The 18106-nt window shown below is 36.1% G+C and overlaps 3 protein-coding genes across 3 annotated transcripts; all 3 read right to left on the reverse strand.

Moving 5' to 3' along the window:
- Positions 1-2268: 2268 nt before the first annotated feature.
- On the reverse strand, positions 2269-5692 carry LOC118033734 (uncharacterized). The gene is made up of 5 exons (XM_035038834.2): positions 5169-5692; positions 4088-4451; positions 3377-3447; positions 2713-2811; positions 2269-2603 (listed from the first exon to the last, which is right to left on the reverse strand). The coding sequence occupies exons 1-5, from the start codon at positions 5370-5372 to the stop codon at positions 2496-2498; spliced, it is 846 nt and encodes a 281-aa protein (XP_034894725.1). The 5' UTR covers positions 5373-5692; the 3' UTR covers positions 2269-2495.
- A 3490-nt stretch (positions 5693-9182) lies between these two features.
- On the reverse strand, positions 9183-15612 carry LOC118033733 (uncharacterized). The gene is made up of 8 exons (XM_035038833.2): positions 12671-15612; positions 11890-12430; positions 10581-11802; positions 10353-10467; positions 10189-10270; positions 10057-10108; positions 9862-9916; positions 9183-9778 (listed from the first exon to the last, which is right to left on the reverse strand). Exons 3-8 carry the CDS (start codon positions 10941-10943, stop codon positions 9600-9602), a joined length of 846 nt encoding a protein of 281 aa, XP_034894724.1. The 5' UTR covers positions 10944-11802; positions 11890-12430; positions 12671-15612; the 3' UTR covers positions 9183-9599.
- Positions 15613-15967: 355 nt separating this feature from the next.
- LOC118033732 (pentatricopeptide repeat-containing protein At2g13600) lies at positions 15968-17839 on the reverse strand. The gene has a single exon (XM_035038832.2). The coding sequence runs from the start codon at positions 17837-17839 to the stop codon at positions 15968-15970; it is 1872 nt and encodes a 623-aa protein (XP_034894723.2).
- Between the last annotated feature and the right edge of the window lie 267 nt (positions 17840-18106).

The raw sequence follows: 18106 nt of genomic DNA on the forward strand, positions 1-18106 counted from the left end.
TTTAAAAATATAAAATAAAACAAGCATTGAAACATTCCCATCCGCGAAATGAAAAAGAAATGAAACTTGTAATGTTAGTTTCAAACTATATATATATGTTCATCAAACATTTATTTTTATTTTGATAATAAATCTTAATTTATAGGCTAGCTAAGTGCTAAAGCCCCTCTCTCTCTCTCTCTCTCTATATAATATATATAATATATATAATATATATATATATATATATATATATATATATAATATTATATATAAAACGAGAAAAAACCAATAGACCTCATAATCTTTAAGCTTGTTCATATCAAGCATTGAACCCCAAGCATCATGGTGTTTAGCAAGTTGATAGACCCATTAGTTTTAGAGCTCAGCGCCTTATACTCTTTCATGTTATAGATATCTTTATCCTAATAAGTTAAAATTAGAAGATTAATCAAATATTCTATACATCAACTTAGACTATAAGCCCTATTGGGATAAACACAAAACTTTATTAGTGGCATCTTTTACAGGGAACTAGTCGAAAAGCCTTTGATCACTCTTTTAAGAGGCGGGCTATTAATTAAACTCTAATCAACATCAAGAGTTAGAGTCTCTCAAGGTTTTGAAAAAGCTTTTAAATGAGTACCAGTTAAAATATTGGTTTAAAACCGTATTAAGAGTTATTTGCAAGCTAAGTACTCTCATCTAGGTTCCAAACCTAGCAAGGTAGATTATCCCTGAGGTTGCCTTTTTGTTCACTATTCATATTTCATATCTTCACAATAATCCAAAGAATTATATTGATAGGTGCATGGTCCAAGAACAATGTAAAAGCTAGTGGATGACCTATCTCCATTTAACTTAAAAAACTTAAAATGCATGGGGTGAACACTATGCAATTAACATTGTTTTAACGACTCTCTAAAAAAAACACTATAGAATGGCAATAATTTATTTTGGTCCTCAATATTTTTATTTAGATGATTTGATCCTAATTTCAAGGTTTCAATACTTCTTATTTCTTAGTCAATAGTGAAGAGGAGGAATAAGGATGAAAATAAAAAAGGTTGTCAAATGATAGGTGGTCGTGCCAGAAGTTTTGAGGAATATATACTTTGATTCTCGTTAACTTTAAAATAACATAAATTATACTATTCTTAGTGCCTCAATTTTCTCAAATTTTATTTTTGGTATTGGTTGTAATCCCTGGTTGGGAGAGGAGAGACAAAAGGTCGCAAAATTATGATAGTAAAAAGAGAAAAAAATATTGTTGTTAGCACTGATTTAGGTCACCAAAACAGTCAATATTAATATATGAATAATGGTTCTATTTGATGAGAAGGAGTATTTATATTAGGTATTTTTTTACTTTTAAAGTTCATGAAAAAAAAAAATATTTAAGCTCGGTTTAATTTTTATTTTTCAAGTTGATTTTATGGTTTAATGAGTGATGTTTTTTAGTTTTTTTAAAGCCATGAATAAATTTATCACAATTTCTAATGTGTTTTAGATATAAAAAAAATGGGTTTAGAAAATGGGTTTTTGGTTAAAAAAAAAACTTGAGTCCCTAATTTTCCCGGGCACCACAATAGATGAAATCCAGGCAAATCAAACAACGCAATATCACAGTTTTTATTTCAAAAAAATTGGTGGGGTGGACAAAAGTAGCAATTGGTTACAAAAGTTTTAGTTCAGTCCAAACATGAAAAACAATACTCCCAAGTAACAGAGTTTTAGTTATCTTGCAAGCAATGAGTGCTTGAATTAGGATTTTGATCACTAAAGTTTCTTTTGACTTTTGAACAAGTTAGTTCAAGTCCAAACATGAAAACAATACTCCCAAGTAACAGAGTTTTAATATTCTTGTTTTTGAAGCAATGAGGACTCGAATCAGGATAGAAACATACTTATTACTAAGACGTGCAAGCAAAGTGATCGCCAAAGCACCTTACAGATCTCTCAAGTCACTTTCAGTCTGGATATGGAAGACGTGGAGGTTAGGAACAGTACAAAACGAATGACATTCAGTCGTGCACACCTCGCATATCCAGCTTACCTCTATCAGACCAAGCCTCGACCCTCTCTAATCACGATGATCAATGGAAACAGGACTCCCCTAGCCTGGCCCAGGAGGCAATGCATCGTTTTATCCTCGCATGCCCCCAAAAAACTTAAGCTTCAAGTCATTATTTAAGAATCAATGGGCTCCTTTAAGGGTTTTACTCTCCTTTTTATCAGAGCTTCAAGCTAGATTCAAAACCATTTTAGATAGCCTTGCAAAGAACAGGATTATTGGTCTCCAGGATCAAAATTTCTGTGACAACTATCAAGGCATTTACAAATGAGAGAAATACATTATAAAAAAAAAAAAATACAACCAGCTGGTGTGCTATACAGAACACTAACTCTGATCTAATCACAGCATATTACAGGGGATGGAAGATCAAAATTGTACATGAACCTTCCTCTATTTAAACCATGGTTTCATGTTTGGCTCACAATCGAAAATTTATAAATTATATTTCCTGACTTAATTTTTGTTGCTCAAGGTTCTCGATCAAGGCTTTCTTTTCATCATCTGGAAGAGAGTTGAACATGAATACAGATTTATCCCCAATGTCGTCCTTGAAATTAAATAACAAAGCGTCAGAAAATTCCATGGATATTCACTGCGTGCTCCAATCATTTCAATTATCCGAGGACATCAACATGAATTATTGACCAATAGCATACCTTAATGGGCTGAGTGAATTTCCTTCCGGCAAATATCACAAAGAGGGCCATCCATGAAGCTAAAAGTGTAAGTTTTGCTCCATCATCCATTAAACCAGTCTGCATTATAACAGATGACAGCCATCAAAATCTAGATAAAAATAGAACACAAAAACCCAGGGAATAGAAGTGTGCTACACAAGCACACAACAAAATACAGAAGCATGCAGGAGGTTTTCACAACAGCCTCTACCATCAATTGCATGGACACCTCAGAACGTACTTCCTCAAGGTTCAATATTCAGATAATCATGAAGGCAAGCAAACATCCTCTACCCAAGCCAAGCCCCAGCAAAATCTAGCCCAAAAATTGACGTAAAACAAGGATGAAAAACTAGAATAAATTTTTTTATCAAGCAATTTCTATTATCTTGCAGGGGTTGAAAAGAGGAAAAACGAGTAATTAGAAAAACAACCTCCAACATCTCAAGCAATTTCCACCATCTTGCAAGGGTTGTAAAGCGGAAAAACGAGTAATTAGAAAATTGCAGACAAGATGACTATAAGAATAACCTCGACTTATGCTAAAAAAACAAACATCCTTCTACACCATGTGAATATCTCTCTGTTTGGCCATAGTAAAGGAAATATATTGATCGCATGCTGAATGTTTCCAAGATCATACCAGGTGGCCAAGAAGAACTGTGGGTATAATGAATGTAAGAATACCAGCTTCCAGCTTTCCATAGCAGAGGCCTGTAATACAAAATCATATAACTCAGTACACATAGCATTCGGAACTAGATATGTAACATGGCATCATGAGCTATAAAGATAAACACACAAAAATCACAAACTACAGACTCATTACTAAGAGGCAAAAGGCAGCTTTAAATCCTGCTATGATCAAAATGAAAGGACGAAAATATCACATTTAAGACAATTTATTATTTGCTGACAAGCAGTTCCATGATTGAAGGGCTGAACACATTGAATTCTTTTTGCACTCCTCTCTTTGTTCTTGTCCCAACCCCCTGATCTCATAAGAACTTGGACACAAATAATTGGAAATGGCAAATTAAAATGCCCATTTCCATTCAATAGTTTGACACAGGTGAAATAAGTAACAATTTTCTACTGACTTGTTTTCCCTGTATCGTTATCAAGGAATTATTGAATAAAATACAATACATTATGCAAAATGGGGGCATTGTCGTTAAGTAAATTTCTTCTTAAGGAAATGTCCCCGTAATAATTTTAATTTCACCAAGCGTGACCCATTTGACCATGGTATTTACAAAATTAAAGGGTGAATAACCTGAAATAATTCTGCATTCAATTCATAAGTGACCACCCAAACTAGCAGAGCATGCACAGAATATAACAACCATATTACCTTCTTTAAAGACAAGTCCTGTAAGTGCTGCAAAGAGTGGACCAACAAACCAGACAGCTGTTGGGTTATTAACAACATATTGTATCAAGTTTTCACCAGCTGGTTGAGCAAGGTTCGTGCATGTAGCTAAAGATCCAATAACACCCAGTGCCCAAAAAGCTTGAAGAGTGCGCTTAATTTCAGTTACATAGATATGAATAAGAAACAAGGATAGGCCGAGACCCCCAGCTCCAAGAGTGTATAATAAATCAAGATTTTGTTTGATTATTTCACTCAACAGAGAGTCGCTGGGTAAAAAAGCATATGATGCAGCAAACACGAATGATGAAGCAGCAGTAACTAATCCAGATCTGTATAAAATCACCTGTTACAGCAAGCGCATTATCCTCAATAAAGAGCTATCTATGAAAAGTACTATTTAAATTTATTTGGTTATATCTAGAGGCAATAATTCAAACCACAATGCTGTTACGACTGCATTCAAGATTGACAAATTAGCATGATACAGCCTGTCCTTCTCTCAATTTATAAAGTTCAACAATTTTGATGACATAATCACAGCATCTTGATTCAACAAAAACAAGACTATAAAATAACAATGCACGTCAGCAAATGATTAATTAAACTGAGCCACAGCATTGGTTCTTAAGGAAACTCAAGGCAACGAAAAAAAGGACAAATGCACTGTGCTCTTCCTGAACAAAGAAAAATTCTTACATGGAACACACCCCACTCCAAAACCAAACCAAAATCTGTGAAAACGATAGGTTTTGTTGAAATCTTATGCCCCGTCTAAAATTGCCTATGAGGAAAGGAAACTTGGTATTCCTTTCCGTCTTCCCAAGCCACATGGCCCAAACTGAATAGTCAAAATCACTAAATTTTATCATCCCTTCCACCTTAACGCAGCCCTCATCCTACTCGTTCCATAGTGGGAATGAGTAAAGATCATAAATGCACACCACTACAAACCAGATTTCATTTTGTCATTTATCTGATACAGGAGTAGTCCTTTACCATTCCATTAAACCATTAAATTTTCATTTTGAGGAAAGACTACAACTTTCAAATTAAAAAGTACCTCTCGAACGTCCGATGATTCAACTGTCCAGGGACCATAAACACCATTATATACCGGCTGAGAGCTGTCCCCAACAGCCTCACACTTGATCCGTCCATTTTTAGACCTCAACCATGATGCTTTGTTTGAGAGTTTCACAGGAGAAGCATGGGTAAATCTTGTAGGGGGAGTGATCAAGCAAGTGGATAACACGCGAGACGCCATAACTAGAAACTACCCAACAAGAAGATGGGTGGTGGTGATGGCGGTGGTGGAGAGAGGAGAAAGGGAGAGAGGGATGGCAGTGCTTGAGGTGGTTAGGGAGCTGCTTTGTGGTTTTCTATGGAGAGAAGGATGTCAGCTGGTGGTTTGAACTTTGAAAGATGGCGGGGCTTCAAAGAGCGTGGATGGTGGCGTCCGAGAGAGAAAAAGAAAATCTGATGGCCGGGAGAAGAGAAGAGGGGATATATTTTGGCTTTGGGGATTTTTTATTTTCTATCCTTTCTTCTTTGGGTGAGTGGCTGTCTCTCTGTCAAGCGGAACTGAGGGGGTGAGTATTTTTATTTTTATTTTTATTTTCTTGATATATAACTATTTTTTATCTTTATTCTGTCACTTTTGTTATTTTTTCATTTTAAAAATGTTTTTATTTTATTTTTTCTAGTGATGCTTGTTAACTCGTCATCTTTTCAATATTAATAATAAAATAAAATAAAAATTCATTGATAATGCCTCCTGTTTAACACTAGAAGTATACTCTTGACAAAACTACACCAGGAAATAATAATAATTGTAAAAAGATGATAACTTTATGACACATTGAGAGTGTATTGGAAATGAAATGTGTGGCTACAAAGGTCTCATTTTCTATCATTCCAATTATCTTATGTGGTTTGATCGCATCCTTCTCTGGGTTTTGGATCATGCAGAATTGGGTTCAATAAGAAACATTATTGGAAGGCTAGTTAAACACTCATTAGTTAATTCTAAGATCACTTTGATCATGGCCTATGAAATTATGTTTTTATCAAAACAATATGGATAGTGTCACATGGTTGATTTTCTCCTCAAAATCTCAACCATGTGTGGTAGTTCGATCCCACCAGACTCAATTTTTTCTATGTCAATCTATTCCTGTTTATTTAACAATTAAGTATTTCTCCACACTTTTTCTTGTAGCAAGCAAGCAAGAATATACAAGTTGAAAAAATAGGATACACACATAACTAAGTATACAATGTTTATAGAAAAAAATTCCAAACCTCTTATTAATCTTGATAAAAAAAAAAAAAAGGTACAACACAAGCCCTCATGTGTGCTATGCACATTTTGCATGCTACAACACTTACCTATAGCTTGTGGATAGACTTAAAACGTGGAAGATTATAGCAAAAATCATCCCTCGATACTTGGAACACATCTGGTCAGTTCTGCCCAAAATAGCTAACTTTAAAACACTATTGATAATTGCTACAATTGTTGCATCTCCCCTGGCATACCACCCAACAAACCACTGTTCAGTCTACCAACTCACGTGCTGCCAGAATAGGTGTGTCTGCGAGCTTTGGATTGCTTTATGTACAAGTTAGAATTCATGTCGAACATGAACCCAATGTCATGTTGAATTGTTAGACATACATTGCTATCGACTACCAACTCACGTGTTGCCAGAATAAGTGTATCTACTTGCCTTTGATTGCCTTATGTACAAGTTAGAATTCATGTTGAACGTGAACCTAGTGTCATGTTGAATTGTAAGACATACATTGATACCGACTACCAAATCATGTGTTGTCAAAATAGATGTGTCTGCGTGCTTTGGATTGCCCTATGTACATGTTAGAATTCATGTCAAACATGAACCCAATGTCATGTTGAATCGTTAGACATGCATTGCTACCAAATTTACCACTGCCTATGCCTATTGTCATTCATGCCAGAAGTATTTTCATTAAGTCTTGGAATGTCCATCATCCAACTCCAAACTCAGGTTAACCAATGCTATTGATTTTATCGACATTGTCGATTTCAATAGTCCCATAGGATGCCATTGCCCATTGTGTGTTTTCAATATTGTTTTTGTTAATGCATTCCTGATGAATTTAACCTCATTACAAACCTCCCCTCATCAAAAGAACTTGACGTCCTCTTCGGACCAAACTTGAAGTACTCATGCATCCACTATCATAGTTTTGTGTATGTAGCAAAAGCATACTATACTTCCTAATTTTTCTACAAATTAACACATCATACCTTAATATAAATCAATTCCTAATCTTTTAACTTCCTTCTTAATTAAGCCCCCAATCATCCAAAATGGACTACCAAACTTTGCAACCTTGTCCATGTTTGTCCTTAAATTTTTAATTTGTGTAGTCTTGACCAATTTCAATTTATTTTCTAAAATTTCTTCAGCAAGACCTCAAATTATTCATCAACCTAGCATTACAACCAGCTATGAATTAAATGCATGTCTAATTATGATTCGAAGTATTATTTTATTTTTTGAAAGAAAAATATTTTCTACATTAAAAGGGGAAATTTTAGAAACTCAAAATTAAGTTATGACAACCACTATAAGAAATGAGTTCCACATTGATATAAATATCATTATAAGATATATATTGAATTATAACATTTGTAAATTGACTAATTGAATATCAAATCAACAAATTCACTAATACAATGATCATATATTTGGCACCATGGTATTTTCTACTTTTTAAAGTATTTTTTGTTTAAGAAATCATCAAATTAATGCATTTTTGGATGTTTTTCGATAATTTTGATGTGTTGATGTTAAAAATATAAACAAATATGGAAAAAAAATATTGTAATGCATTTTCAACTAAAAAAACACTTTTAAAAAGTATCATACATCATATTACTAAACACACACAAAATCATGATACAAAGAAAAACCTCAATAATCATAGAATTATATAAAATAAAAAATAATAAGGGTTAGATCTCTAAACCTAATGTTGCTCAAAGTTTGAGAGATGAAATCATATCACAAAGCCCAATTAACTCTAAGGCTTAGGCCTAAAAGCTCACTTGATACTTTGATGACACTAAACAACCCAAATTCATTGCTCGTAATAAATGAAAGAAAAAACTTTTATTCTAAAGATAATAGTGTTTGTTCTTAGTTATGTACGATAAATACTTTGAAAATGAGAATATGAATACTTAAAGAATATAAAAAAATATGAACCATTTACTTGGGTGATTCAAATGGTATATATAGCCTCCGAACTTTATCATATTGCTTGAATGAAGTGGTTGGAACGTCATTTTCTTCTGATAGCATTAATAAGGGATAGATAGCATTTACACAATATTAATATTGATGAAAATATGATATGTTCTTAGAAGATTTTTATATACCTAGGGATGTAAGGGATGATCATTCTTAACTTTTAATATTTTTGTTAAAAGACAAAAAAAAAAAATTAAACAAATCTTTGTAACCTAATATAGGGCGTAAAAAGATTATCAACTATATATGTATTTGGACCTTGAATGATTCCAAAATCAAGGGTGATGGGTTTGCATCTCGTCAAACCCATATATATTAGGACTTGGCGCATAGTCGAACCTAAGGGTATTGGGCTTGTCAATCACATGTACTTAGACTCAGCACATAGCTAAACTCAAGAACGTTGGGTTTGGCATCTTGCTAAACTTACATGTACTTGAGCTCAGCGCATAGCTGGAATCAAGGGTATTAGGTCTATTATCTTGCCAAGCTCATATGTACTTGGGCTCAACGCGTAGCTGAACCCAGCAGTGTTGAGTCTAGCATCTCGTCATGCCCACATGTACTTGGACTTAATACATAGCTGAACCCAAGGGTGTTAGGTCAAGAATTTTGTCAGATTCACATATACTTGGGTTTAATGCGTAACTGAACTTAAGGATGTTTGATCTGACACCTCGTTAGACCCACATGTACTCTTCAAGATGTTAAGCCCGAAAGTAAGTCAGATCCATATCATCTAAGCTTGTCCATATCATTTAAGCTTGATATTCTACCAAATCTAAATATACTGAGATATCACACTTCCTTAGCCCTTTTTTTTAATCATCAACTTTTAAGCAAACATTTATACACACACACTGAAGCATCACATATAATTAAAGACTTATTGCTGGTAATTAAATGCTCATAAAACCAGGTACTGTAGTCACTTCAACTCCAAAGAAACAAGGGAGCAATGCTTCTGTCCAAGAAGAGCTAGTTCCAAATGAAAAGACGGATCCTATTGTTTCCTTCAGCAGACCTCCCCCATTACCACCTGTTCTTGTACTATTGATTGCTCTTTCGTTGTTCGAGATGTGGTCGAGCCATGATGGTGATGATGACTGACTGTTGATGCATAGCTACTACTCTCTACTGTTGGTGTTGGTGTTGGTGTCGGTGGACATGAAAGCTTTAGTGAGTGCATCCTATCCAAAATACTTCATTAGAAAATGGAGTATTGTGTTTAGTGCAAAAGCAAATAATCTTGCAATGAGATTCCAGGCTCTGATGTAGCCTGCCAGAAGTGGGTTGACAAAAGGTGCCAAAAGTCTGCTGTAAATTTTTGAACAGAATTGCATTATGACATGAGGACTCTTTAGTAACCCTGCAGGGAAAAAAAGAAGCATAAATGTCATCTTGCTATGAGTTCGATGCCCGTGGCCGTTTTGCTAATGAAAGTTAACGTACATTCTGCAGCTTTTGGGAAATCGTCAAATATTGCAGTCACATTCTTTAACAGAGTCTGTATTTGTCAGTTGAACAAAGAGCACATCCAGAAGAAAGCAAAGTTGTTAAAATCAGGTAATAGAACTCGTTAGAAAGACTGTTTTATGACCAAAAAGATTTAGGGAGTGTTGGAATCATGTTAATTTGATCAATTACCAGAACTATGCCTCCTGGTTTGATGGGTGATTCTATCACAACCAGAGCTTTCCTGTAGCAAAGCGTATTAGTGAGAAACTCGTTTTCTTGTGAAATTTGGAGGTCAGAAATGTTTGTTGAGTTGGTTATTACTTAATAACAAGCCTGTCCTCCTTTTGAGAACATTCATAGAAGCTGCATCCTTTGGTGAAGGGTATCTGTATCGTTTTCCATTCTGCATAGAGAATTCTCATCAATTTGTTAGACTGTTACGAAACAAATACATCTTAATGCTAGACAATGGCTGATGATTATACCTAGGTGCCAATTCACTCCTGCTGTAAATTCATCATCTTCACATGCATGTTCAAGAATGAACTTCACATTCTGGCCCATGCCTGCTGTAAGTTGTCCAAAGAAATGCATAACCTCCTGCAGCGATGCATAACAGGGCCTCTTATGCGCTATAGGCTCTCTTGATAGGAAGAATCGAGAAATATGTTTGTCAGATATAAAACAAAGTCTAACGAAGAATAAAAAGGTACCTTTTTCCCTTGCATTGGTTGAAGAAAGGAGCTGTCCTCGAAGAAACAGTCATCCGAAATATAGCCATCTAGTTCCTTCAACTTCTTCTCATTGATGCATGTATAGAATTGCTTGATCATATGGGATGGAGAAGGACCCAATTTGAAGTCGAAATCATCTCCCGCTGACACAACCATATTTGCCCATCTTTTGTTGAATGATTTGTTACTTGCCCGTTTTCTTAAACATGTAATCTTCATCTTGTTCTGCATTGATTGAGACGACCCTTTGAAGGGTGAGGAGCCAAAAGTGAGTCCAGCCACTCCTTCCGGGCTGATGGTCTGCCGCGGGAGTTGGCCATAGAAATTGACAGTAGCTGCCATTGGTGACTCACGTAAGAAAATGGTGATATTGAAATGCACGTATGGAAAGGACTATAAGGATGAACCAAATATTAGAGAATCGAGCAAAGAATAAAGTAGCATGTTTTTTTGCCTTGACAGGAAATCAAAGAATGTTCTCCACGTACTAGGCATGACAATGCAAGTTTGAGCCAACGAAGCTCTTAGCCTGTAAAGTTTGTGAAGAATCTCCGGGACTAATTCCACCTTGTCACTTTATGTAGTTTAAGCCTTCAAGGCTTCTCTTGAAAGAGTTTTTCTTTTGAATGCTATCTACACGAATGCTTCATTTGGGATTTTAGAAGACAAATTCCCGACAGTACAAATATATTTATGGAGATATTAGATGTGCACAAGAAGCTGAAAAACTCTGAAATTCTCACTTTCATATTTCACCATGACTAAACTTTAGTCCTGTTCATAGCACATTCAACGAATAAATAAGATGTCTCGAGGCCTCAGATGGAATAGCTAACAGCATGAAGCCATGAACTACCCTTGCGAATTTGAAGGTTCTGAATTGTAATCTGATTAGAGTGGGAGCGAAGTGGTTTATGAGAAGGGAAGTGACTACTTGTTTTGTAGTTTTTTATCAAGTCCCTGGGTTTACCTAGAAAAATAAAATGTTTCAAAGTTCCTTGTGCAAGGCCAACAATGGATTGTTCGATGGTTAAGGTCAGATAGCATGTCTGGTTCAAACCTTGTCATGATCATAGCTTGTGGCTGGTACTAAACCTACATTTTGATTCCTATACCCTGTGGAGTCTCGTTTGTTACGCCATGACACCTCCAAAGCTTTAAATTCTGGTCTGGTTACGTGTCTGGTCCCTTCAAAAACTTCCTACGCATTAAACATTTACGTTAAGCGGATTATATGATTTGGAAACTAGATAGCAAATTAGCATTAAACATTGGGAGTTATACCAACCACAGAGATAGAAACAAAAACATGCTTTGTAGCGAGAATCGGAGGTTAGGAGGCATGCCAGCGAAATTGTTGTCTTGCACGAGGGTGTAGGTTGAGATTCTGAGGATCACAAGGCAATTAATCATGATTAAACAATTAATGGTCTTGTGTTTTCGGCTGACAATTGTGCTCGCGATTTTCTTCTCTCCTGTTATCTTCCAGTGCTCCCTGTTTTTTTATGTAAACAATGGGAACCGTGTCTGCGTTTTCCTGATGGGCGAAGACAGATTTAGAGCATGGCCAATAGAAAAAGATGAATTTGCCAAGGTTGACTACCCATGTGACCCAGACAAACAGAAGATTGTCCAGTAGCTGCGTTACATGACAATGAAAACGGCTGCTGTATGTTCCAAAGATTAAAGAATCCTAGTTGACGTGATTTTGTCCACACTGGCAATCTGCACATGGTAGAGAGATACCCTAGTTTCTACGGCTGCTGTATATGAATGCGTAATTCAGCATCAATTACACATAAAGTTGCAATAGAAGATGGTGGACAGACCTGCATCAGTAATATAAGTTTTTTTAATTTCAAAGGTTGTTTCCCTGAAAACATGGGCAGAAACATCAAAGCAATACAGGTTTTGCTTCCCAGGGCTTGTTCAAATTGCTTCTAGTTAAACTAATATATGTCCGACAAAAAACAATGAAAACAACCCAACAAGTCTTGCCTCCTTGTAAAACGTGTATGTTGTACCCATCCCCCTATAAGTTATACGGACCAAAAAGTCTAGAAGCCTACCCGAGATCCAGCAAAAAGCTCCTAGATAGCTCTGGAAGCCGCACGTGTTCCTGGGCAGATATGCTCTGAGCTATCACCATGTATATTAAACAATGGATCATTTGTTCAGTCAATCAGTCACCAAACCATACTGTGAAAATCAATATCTCCCAAGTTGAGCTACAAGGAATCTTGTACAGCCTGACAAATTGGCTGGCATGCTTCCCAACCCCTCACCATTATCAATAGCCATTGTTTCACAATTATCAACAGCCATTGTTTCACTCTCCTAATCAATAATCTCCAGGACCTGGTATTGCAATGAGTTGTTGTTGCACTATATAAACTTTTAAGTCGTGACCGAAGCAACTCAATCAAATATCCACAATTATCAACCCAAGCCTCTTCAAAGAGTAAAGCTCAGCACATACCTTGATATACACAATGAACAAGGTCCGTGATGTTACTGCTGCTGCACTTGACAAGATTTCCAGGGGCACCAGGCCACTTCCAAAGAGAGGGCAGATAAAGTCAAGGATAGCAGCAAATGCTTTCCACTCTATTGTTTCCGTGCTATCCAAAGCCTCTTCACATCAACATCATTCCCAGAGGAAAAGCTACCTGAGGAAGGCATAAAAAGCTGGATGCTATGAGTAATATTAGACATTGTATGATCGCCACAATTATCAAATCAAGCTTCTTCATCTTTTTTTGTTCTCTTTAATCCAAATTCCAGTTGAATTATTCATTTGTAGTGAGATATCATTTGGTTTCCAAAACAAAAGGTTAATAATATTCACCAAAAAAAAAATAGCATGCGAATGAAAATAGGCATCCCACATGATTGGCACAAAAAGCAACGGAACTAACATCGAAACCACTTGACATGCTCCTTCCTAACAAATTTCGTTTCCATAGTTATCATTAGCAATAAGCACCCATTAACGAGCATAGCCAATTGAATGCACCAACTTGATAATATCTAAACTTGTAACTATATCACATGATGTCAAACAGAAAGCAAGTCTTAAATCATCATCTTCACAGCATGATATATCTTGAATTTACCTAAAATTATTAGTTGCGTGGATTTTCTTTCCTGCTTAATCTGCTCAGCCTGTTGTGTAAGATAGTCATGTTTCCAGAAAAGGCACTACCTACCAGTACCAATAATGCTTAGAAATAATAACCAAGAACTTCTAAATATACAAAGGCATTGCCAACATCTAAATCTAAAAATGAAGGTGGCTCAATAGCCTCAAAGCTCATACAAAATTTTCATTTATGAAGGATGCATTTATTGATAAAAATTATACTTTTGTTTACTTCCAAGTTCTAATGCCTTCGATTTCACAGTGGGAAAAATTATATAACAGAAAGCCTCCAGACTAGGCAAATTAGAGCATGAAGTTTTAAGACTTGTGGTTTGACAGCATCAAACTCCAATCCAGAATGATACCATGAGAAATCAGATATAAAGAAAACATGAAATAGCATGGAAATGGGCTGGTAAAGGCGTAAAGCATAGTGAAACCAAAAGTTTTGGGGATTCACAAATTAATTGTAGCACAAGAATTTGGTGTATCGACCCGTCCTAATCCATTTTCAAGTACAACCAAATACCATAACGTAGTCCAACAAGAAATATCCAATAGTCCTCAACCGCAAGTGTTCACAATCAGATACGCTGACAACCATTACATGCTCAAACATGATCCATTATTGTTCGAGTTCTAGGTCGACCTATGAATTCAATCTATCTCGAGTAAATCTGAACAGAATCTTGTACAGCCAAATGAGTTGCTGGCATGCCTCGTAACTTCCCATTGATTTGACAAGCCTATCCACATTTCCTCCCTAGACCAGATATCCCACCTATAGACCCCCACATACCACCCACCCCACCCATAGAAATATTTAAGTAATTCCTGACTTCTTAGAACTTGCTATAGAATATGCATGGAGAAATTTCTGCACTACAACAACAAATGATAATGTAATCCACGATACCTGTTTTGCTAGAGACTTCACCAAGCTTACATGTCAACGGTAAAATCATATTTGAGAAAATATTGGGATATTCTGATTGATATTAAATATTGTAGCATCACAGACAATTTATATCTTCTATCTTATTTTCAGTTGTCCTGCCATTAGGAGGAATTTTTTTATTTGGACAGATCAAAACTTATTATTGGTTACAGTCCAAAAAAGCAAATCTCTACCCTGCTATTTATGCAACAGCATGATATGCCACAGCAGCTACCATCTCCAATGCATGCACTCTAGGCTCTTAGAGAGTTTGTTTCCAAAGGGTTTTCAGATAGATTGATATTAATTGATGATAAAAGAACTTTCCATTAACATAATCTACCCTTTTATTTGCATAGCATTTCCATTCTAACAGAATAATATTCTTATTCATGAAGGTGTCTGAAATAGTTCTGATTTTTAATAGCATAGAGCATATAAATAACAATGTGATAGCAGGATAAACACTAAAATTAGGAGAAATATGATGCCAGGAACACTAAATCTCAAAAGTTAAGGGGCCACTGGAATGTAATGGAAAGCAATTCTGTCAACACTTGACATAGGTTTTGAGCACATATTTTAAATTCCCCGACAGCCTCTTTCAGAGAAATAACCTGCATAACATTTGCTAACTCAGCTTATCTAGAAAAAGATCAGAATCAATGAATTTTAAAGGAAATAAATTGTTCATCAACAAGGATGCAATGGAGAGACATCAACTCGAAATAGTACGCAGGTAAAACAAAGCAGAAGAGTCAACAATTATAAGAAAACGTTTCAAGGTGTCTAACTAGTTAATCTTATCCTCTACATTAAATAACAGGAATATCAGCATTACCATGGTAAACTAACCTCAACGATACCATCATACCAGGATGGAGGGATCTGAGCCAAATATCAATGTCCTGTTCCGATTTTTATTTTTGATGATCAGCATAATGCACCTTGCTCTAATTAATACTGAGAACATCATTATATCTCCCATGCTGTAACTTTAACATGCACCTCACAGCAACTGGAACCACTCATTCATTGATCAGTATGACAACTTACTGAATGTATTCTGGAAGAGTTGATACGAAGGATAGGGAGGATTTTCAGTGTTTGAGTGCATTTAATCATTAAATACTCATTTCAAATACAGAATGGATTGAGCAAATATTCAGTAAAAGCTATAATTGAGGACTCCTGATTGAATAAAAGTATTTAATAGTTCACTTATGAAATGTAAAAACCAAGGGGTATTTGTTGCCTCTCATGGAAATCAAGAGAATTTTCTATGCCTCATGGTCCATTGATCCATAGAAAAGCACCATCTTGTTCCGGTTCCAGGGACACTATCACTTGTTTATACAGCCTTATTAACTCCGCATATATTTCTTTACTTTGAGGATGTGAAGTATCATTAACAAAAAATGCATGACTTTTTCCACCTACTTGAATCCAACTAGAACCAGGTTCCTTGCGGAGATTTTTTTCTTTCATTTCTTTCCTTAATCTTCCAACACCATTCCACATACCAACAGAAGCATAAAGATTTGATAGAAGAATATAAGCAGATTCGTTTTCAGGATGAATTTCAAGAAGTTTTCTTGCGGCAACGCTTCCCAGCTCAACATGTCCATGGATATTGCAGGCAGATAGAAGAATTTGCCAGATATGAACATCAGGTTGAATAGGCATGTGATCTATGGTTTTCTTTGCATCTTCCAGGAGCCCAACTCGACCAAGCAGATCAATCATGCAGGCATAATGTTCTAAGTGTGGGATTATTCCATGAAGTTCAAACATAGAGTCTAAGTAGTGGCGTGCTTCTTTCACGAGCCCTCCATGGCAGCATGAACTAAGAACACCAAGATAAGTTATCTCATCAGGTTCTATTCCAAATTGACACATCTTGTTAAAGAGATCAAAAACTTCTTGATAACAACCATGATGGGCGTATCCCATCATCATGGCATTCCAAGCAGCCAAACTGTTCATAGATGAACTCCTGAACGCTTTCTCTGCTTGTCCAATGCTTCCACACTTGCAATAAATGTCGATGACAGAACTTTCAACAAAGCTATCCTGATCAAATCCAGTTTTTAATACTAGGGAATGAACTGCTCTTCCCAGTTGCATATCTGTTATAGCACTACAAGCTTTAAGGATAATGCTGAAAGTTCTACTGTCCACTTTATGGTGCGAGCTCCATATGGTTTGATACAATGCCAAAGCATCAGTATAATAGCCAGCATGGACAAAAGTAGTTATCATCGTATTCAGATGAACCAAGTTTACCTTATCAATCTCAGCAAACACCCTTTTGGATTCATCCATACTGTTGCATCTCCCATACGCTGTTATCAAGCAAGAAATCATAGAAACATCAAACATGAATCCACATTTAACAACAAGTGAATGGATTTGTATCACCTGCTTTGTATTGTTTGAATTGGACACTGCTTCAAGAATGCTAGCCAGAGTATGTATAGTAGGCTGCAGTGACAACTCACGCATCTGATAGAACACCTCTAGAGCCTGATTAACAAATCCATTCTCAGAACATGCAGAGATCAGAGAATTCCAAGAAATAGAATCTCGTATAATCATGTTATAAAAAACTCTACAAGCATCGCAGATTTGCCCACACTTCCCATACATGTACACCAAAGCATTGCCGACTGAGACCACTTGGAAATACCCTGTCTTATGACAAAGTGCTTGAATCTGCTTCCCTGCATTCAAAAACTTCACTCCTCCAATCATTGACAAAACATTAATTAAAGTATACCCATTCACATCCAAACCTAAGGAACGTACAATTCTAAACAATTCCACAGCTTCATGACCATCAGAAGCAGTTCCTATTCTCTCAGTCCAAGAAACAACATCTGGTTCAGCAATTTCATCAAACACCTTAATAGCATCAACCTCTCTTCCACACCTAGCGTACATGCTCATAACAGCATTGCTGAAATGCATTGAAGAACCACGTAAAAATCCCATCTTTACACCAAAACCATGAATTTGCTCCCCTTCTCTTACATCAAACAAAGCCCCGGCCACACCAGTTAAGCTAAATGCATTTAACTCTAAACCTAACCCTCTCATTTCAACAAAAACCTGTTTTCCCTTCTCAAACTCCTCATTCCACACATACCCATTAACCATAACAGTACAGACCACATTATCCAAATCTAAACACTCCTTAAAACACCTCTCAGCTGACCCCAAATCTCCATTCTTTGAATAATTGTCAATCAACCCACTAATCACAAAGCTCTTAGACCCGAACCCAAGTTTTAAACAAACCCCTTGAGAAACCCAATTCTCTCTCAAACTCACACACCCTTTAATTAAAGAACTCAAAGTAAACACATCAGGCACCAAACCCACATGCCTTAATTCATTGAAAAGTCCCAAAACAGTTCTAGAATC

The sequence above is a fragment of the Populus alba genome, chromosome 1 (genome assembly GCF_005239225.2).
Source record: "Populus alba chromosome 1, ASM523922v2, whole genome shotgun sequence".
Lineage (NCBI taxonomy): Eukaryota > Viridiplantae > Streptophyta > Magnoliopsida > Malpighiales > Salicaceae > Populus > Populus alba.

Bases quoted from the DNA above. Each gene is read 5' to 3' on its own strand.
- LOC118033734 (XM_035038834.2), bottom strand. From the start codon at position 5,372: ATGGCGTCTCGCGTGTTATCCACTTGCTTGATCACTCCCCCTACAAGA. The intron at 3,448-4,087 runs GTAATATGGTTG...TTTGTATTACAG, and splicing joins AGGACTTGTCTTTAAAGAAG to GCCTCTGCTATGGAAAGCTG. The intron at 2,812-3,376 runs GTATGATCTTGG...GTTATAATGCAG, and splicing joins CAGTTCTTCTTGGCCACCTG to ACTGGTTTAATGGATGATGG.
- LOC118033733 (XM_035038833.2), bottom strand. From the start codon at position 10,943: ATGGCAGCTACTGTCAATTTCTATGGCCAACTCCCGCGGCAGACCATC. The intron at 10,109-10,188 runs GTAATAACCAAC...GCTTTGCTACAG, and splicing joins GAGGACAGGCTTGTTATTAA to GAAAGCTCTGGTTGTGATAG. The intron at 9,779-9,861 runs GTACGTTAACTT...TTTTCCCTGCAG, and splicing joins TTTCCCAAAAGCTGCAGAAT to GGTTACTAAAGAGTCCTCAT.
- LOC118033732 (XM_035038832.2), bottom strand. From the start codon at position 17,839: ATGGTTAATGGGTATGTGTGGAATGAGGAGTTTGAGAAGGGAAAACAG.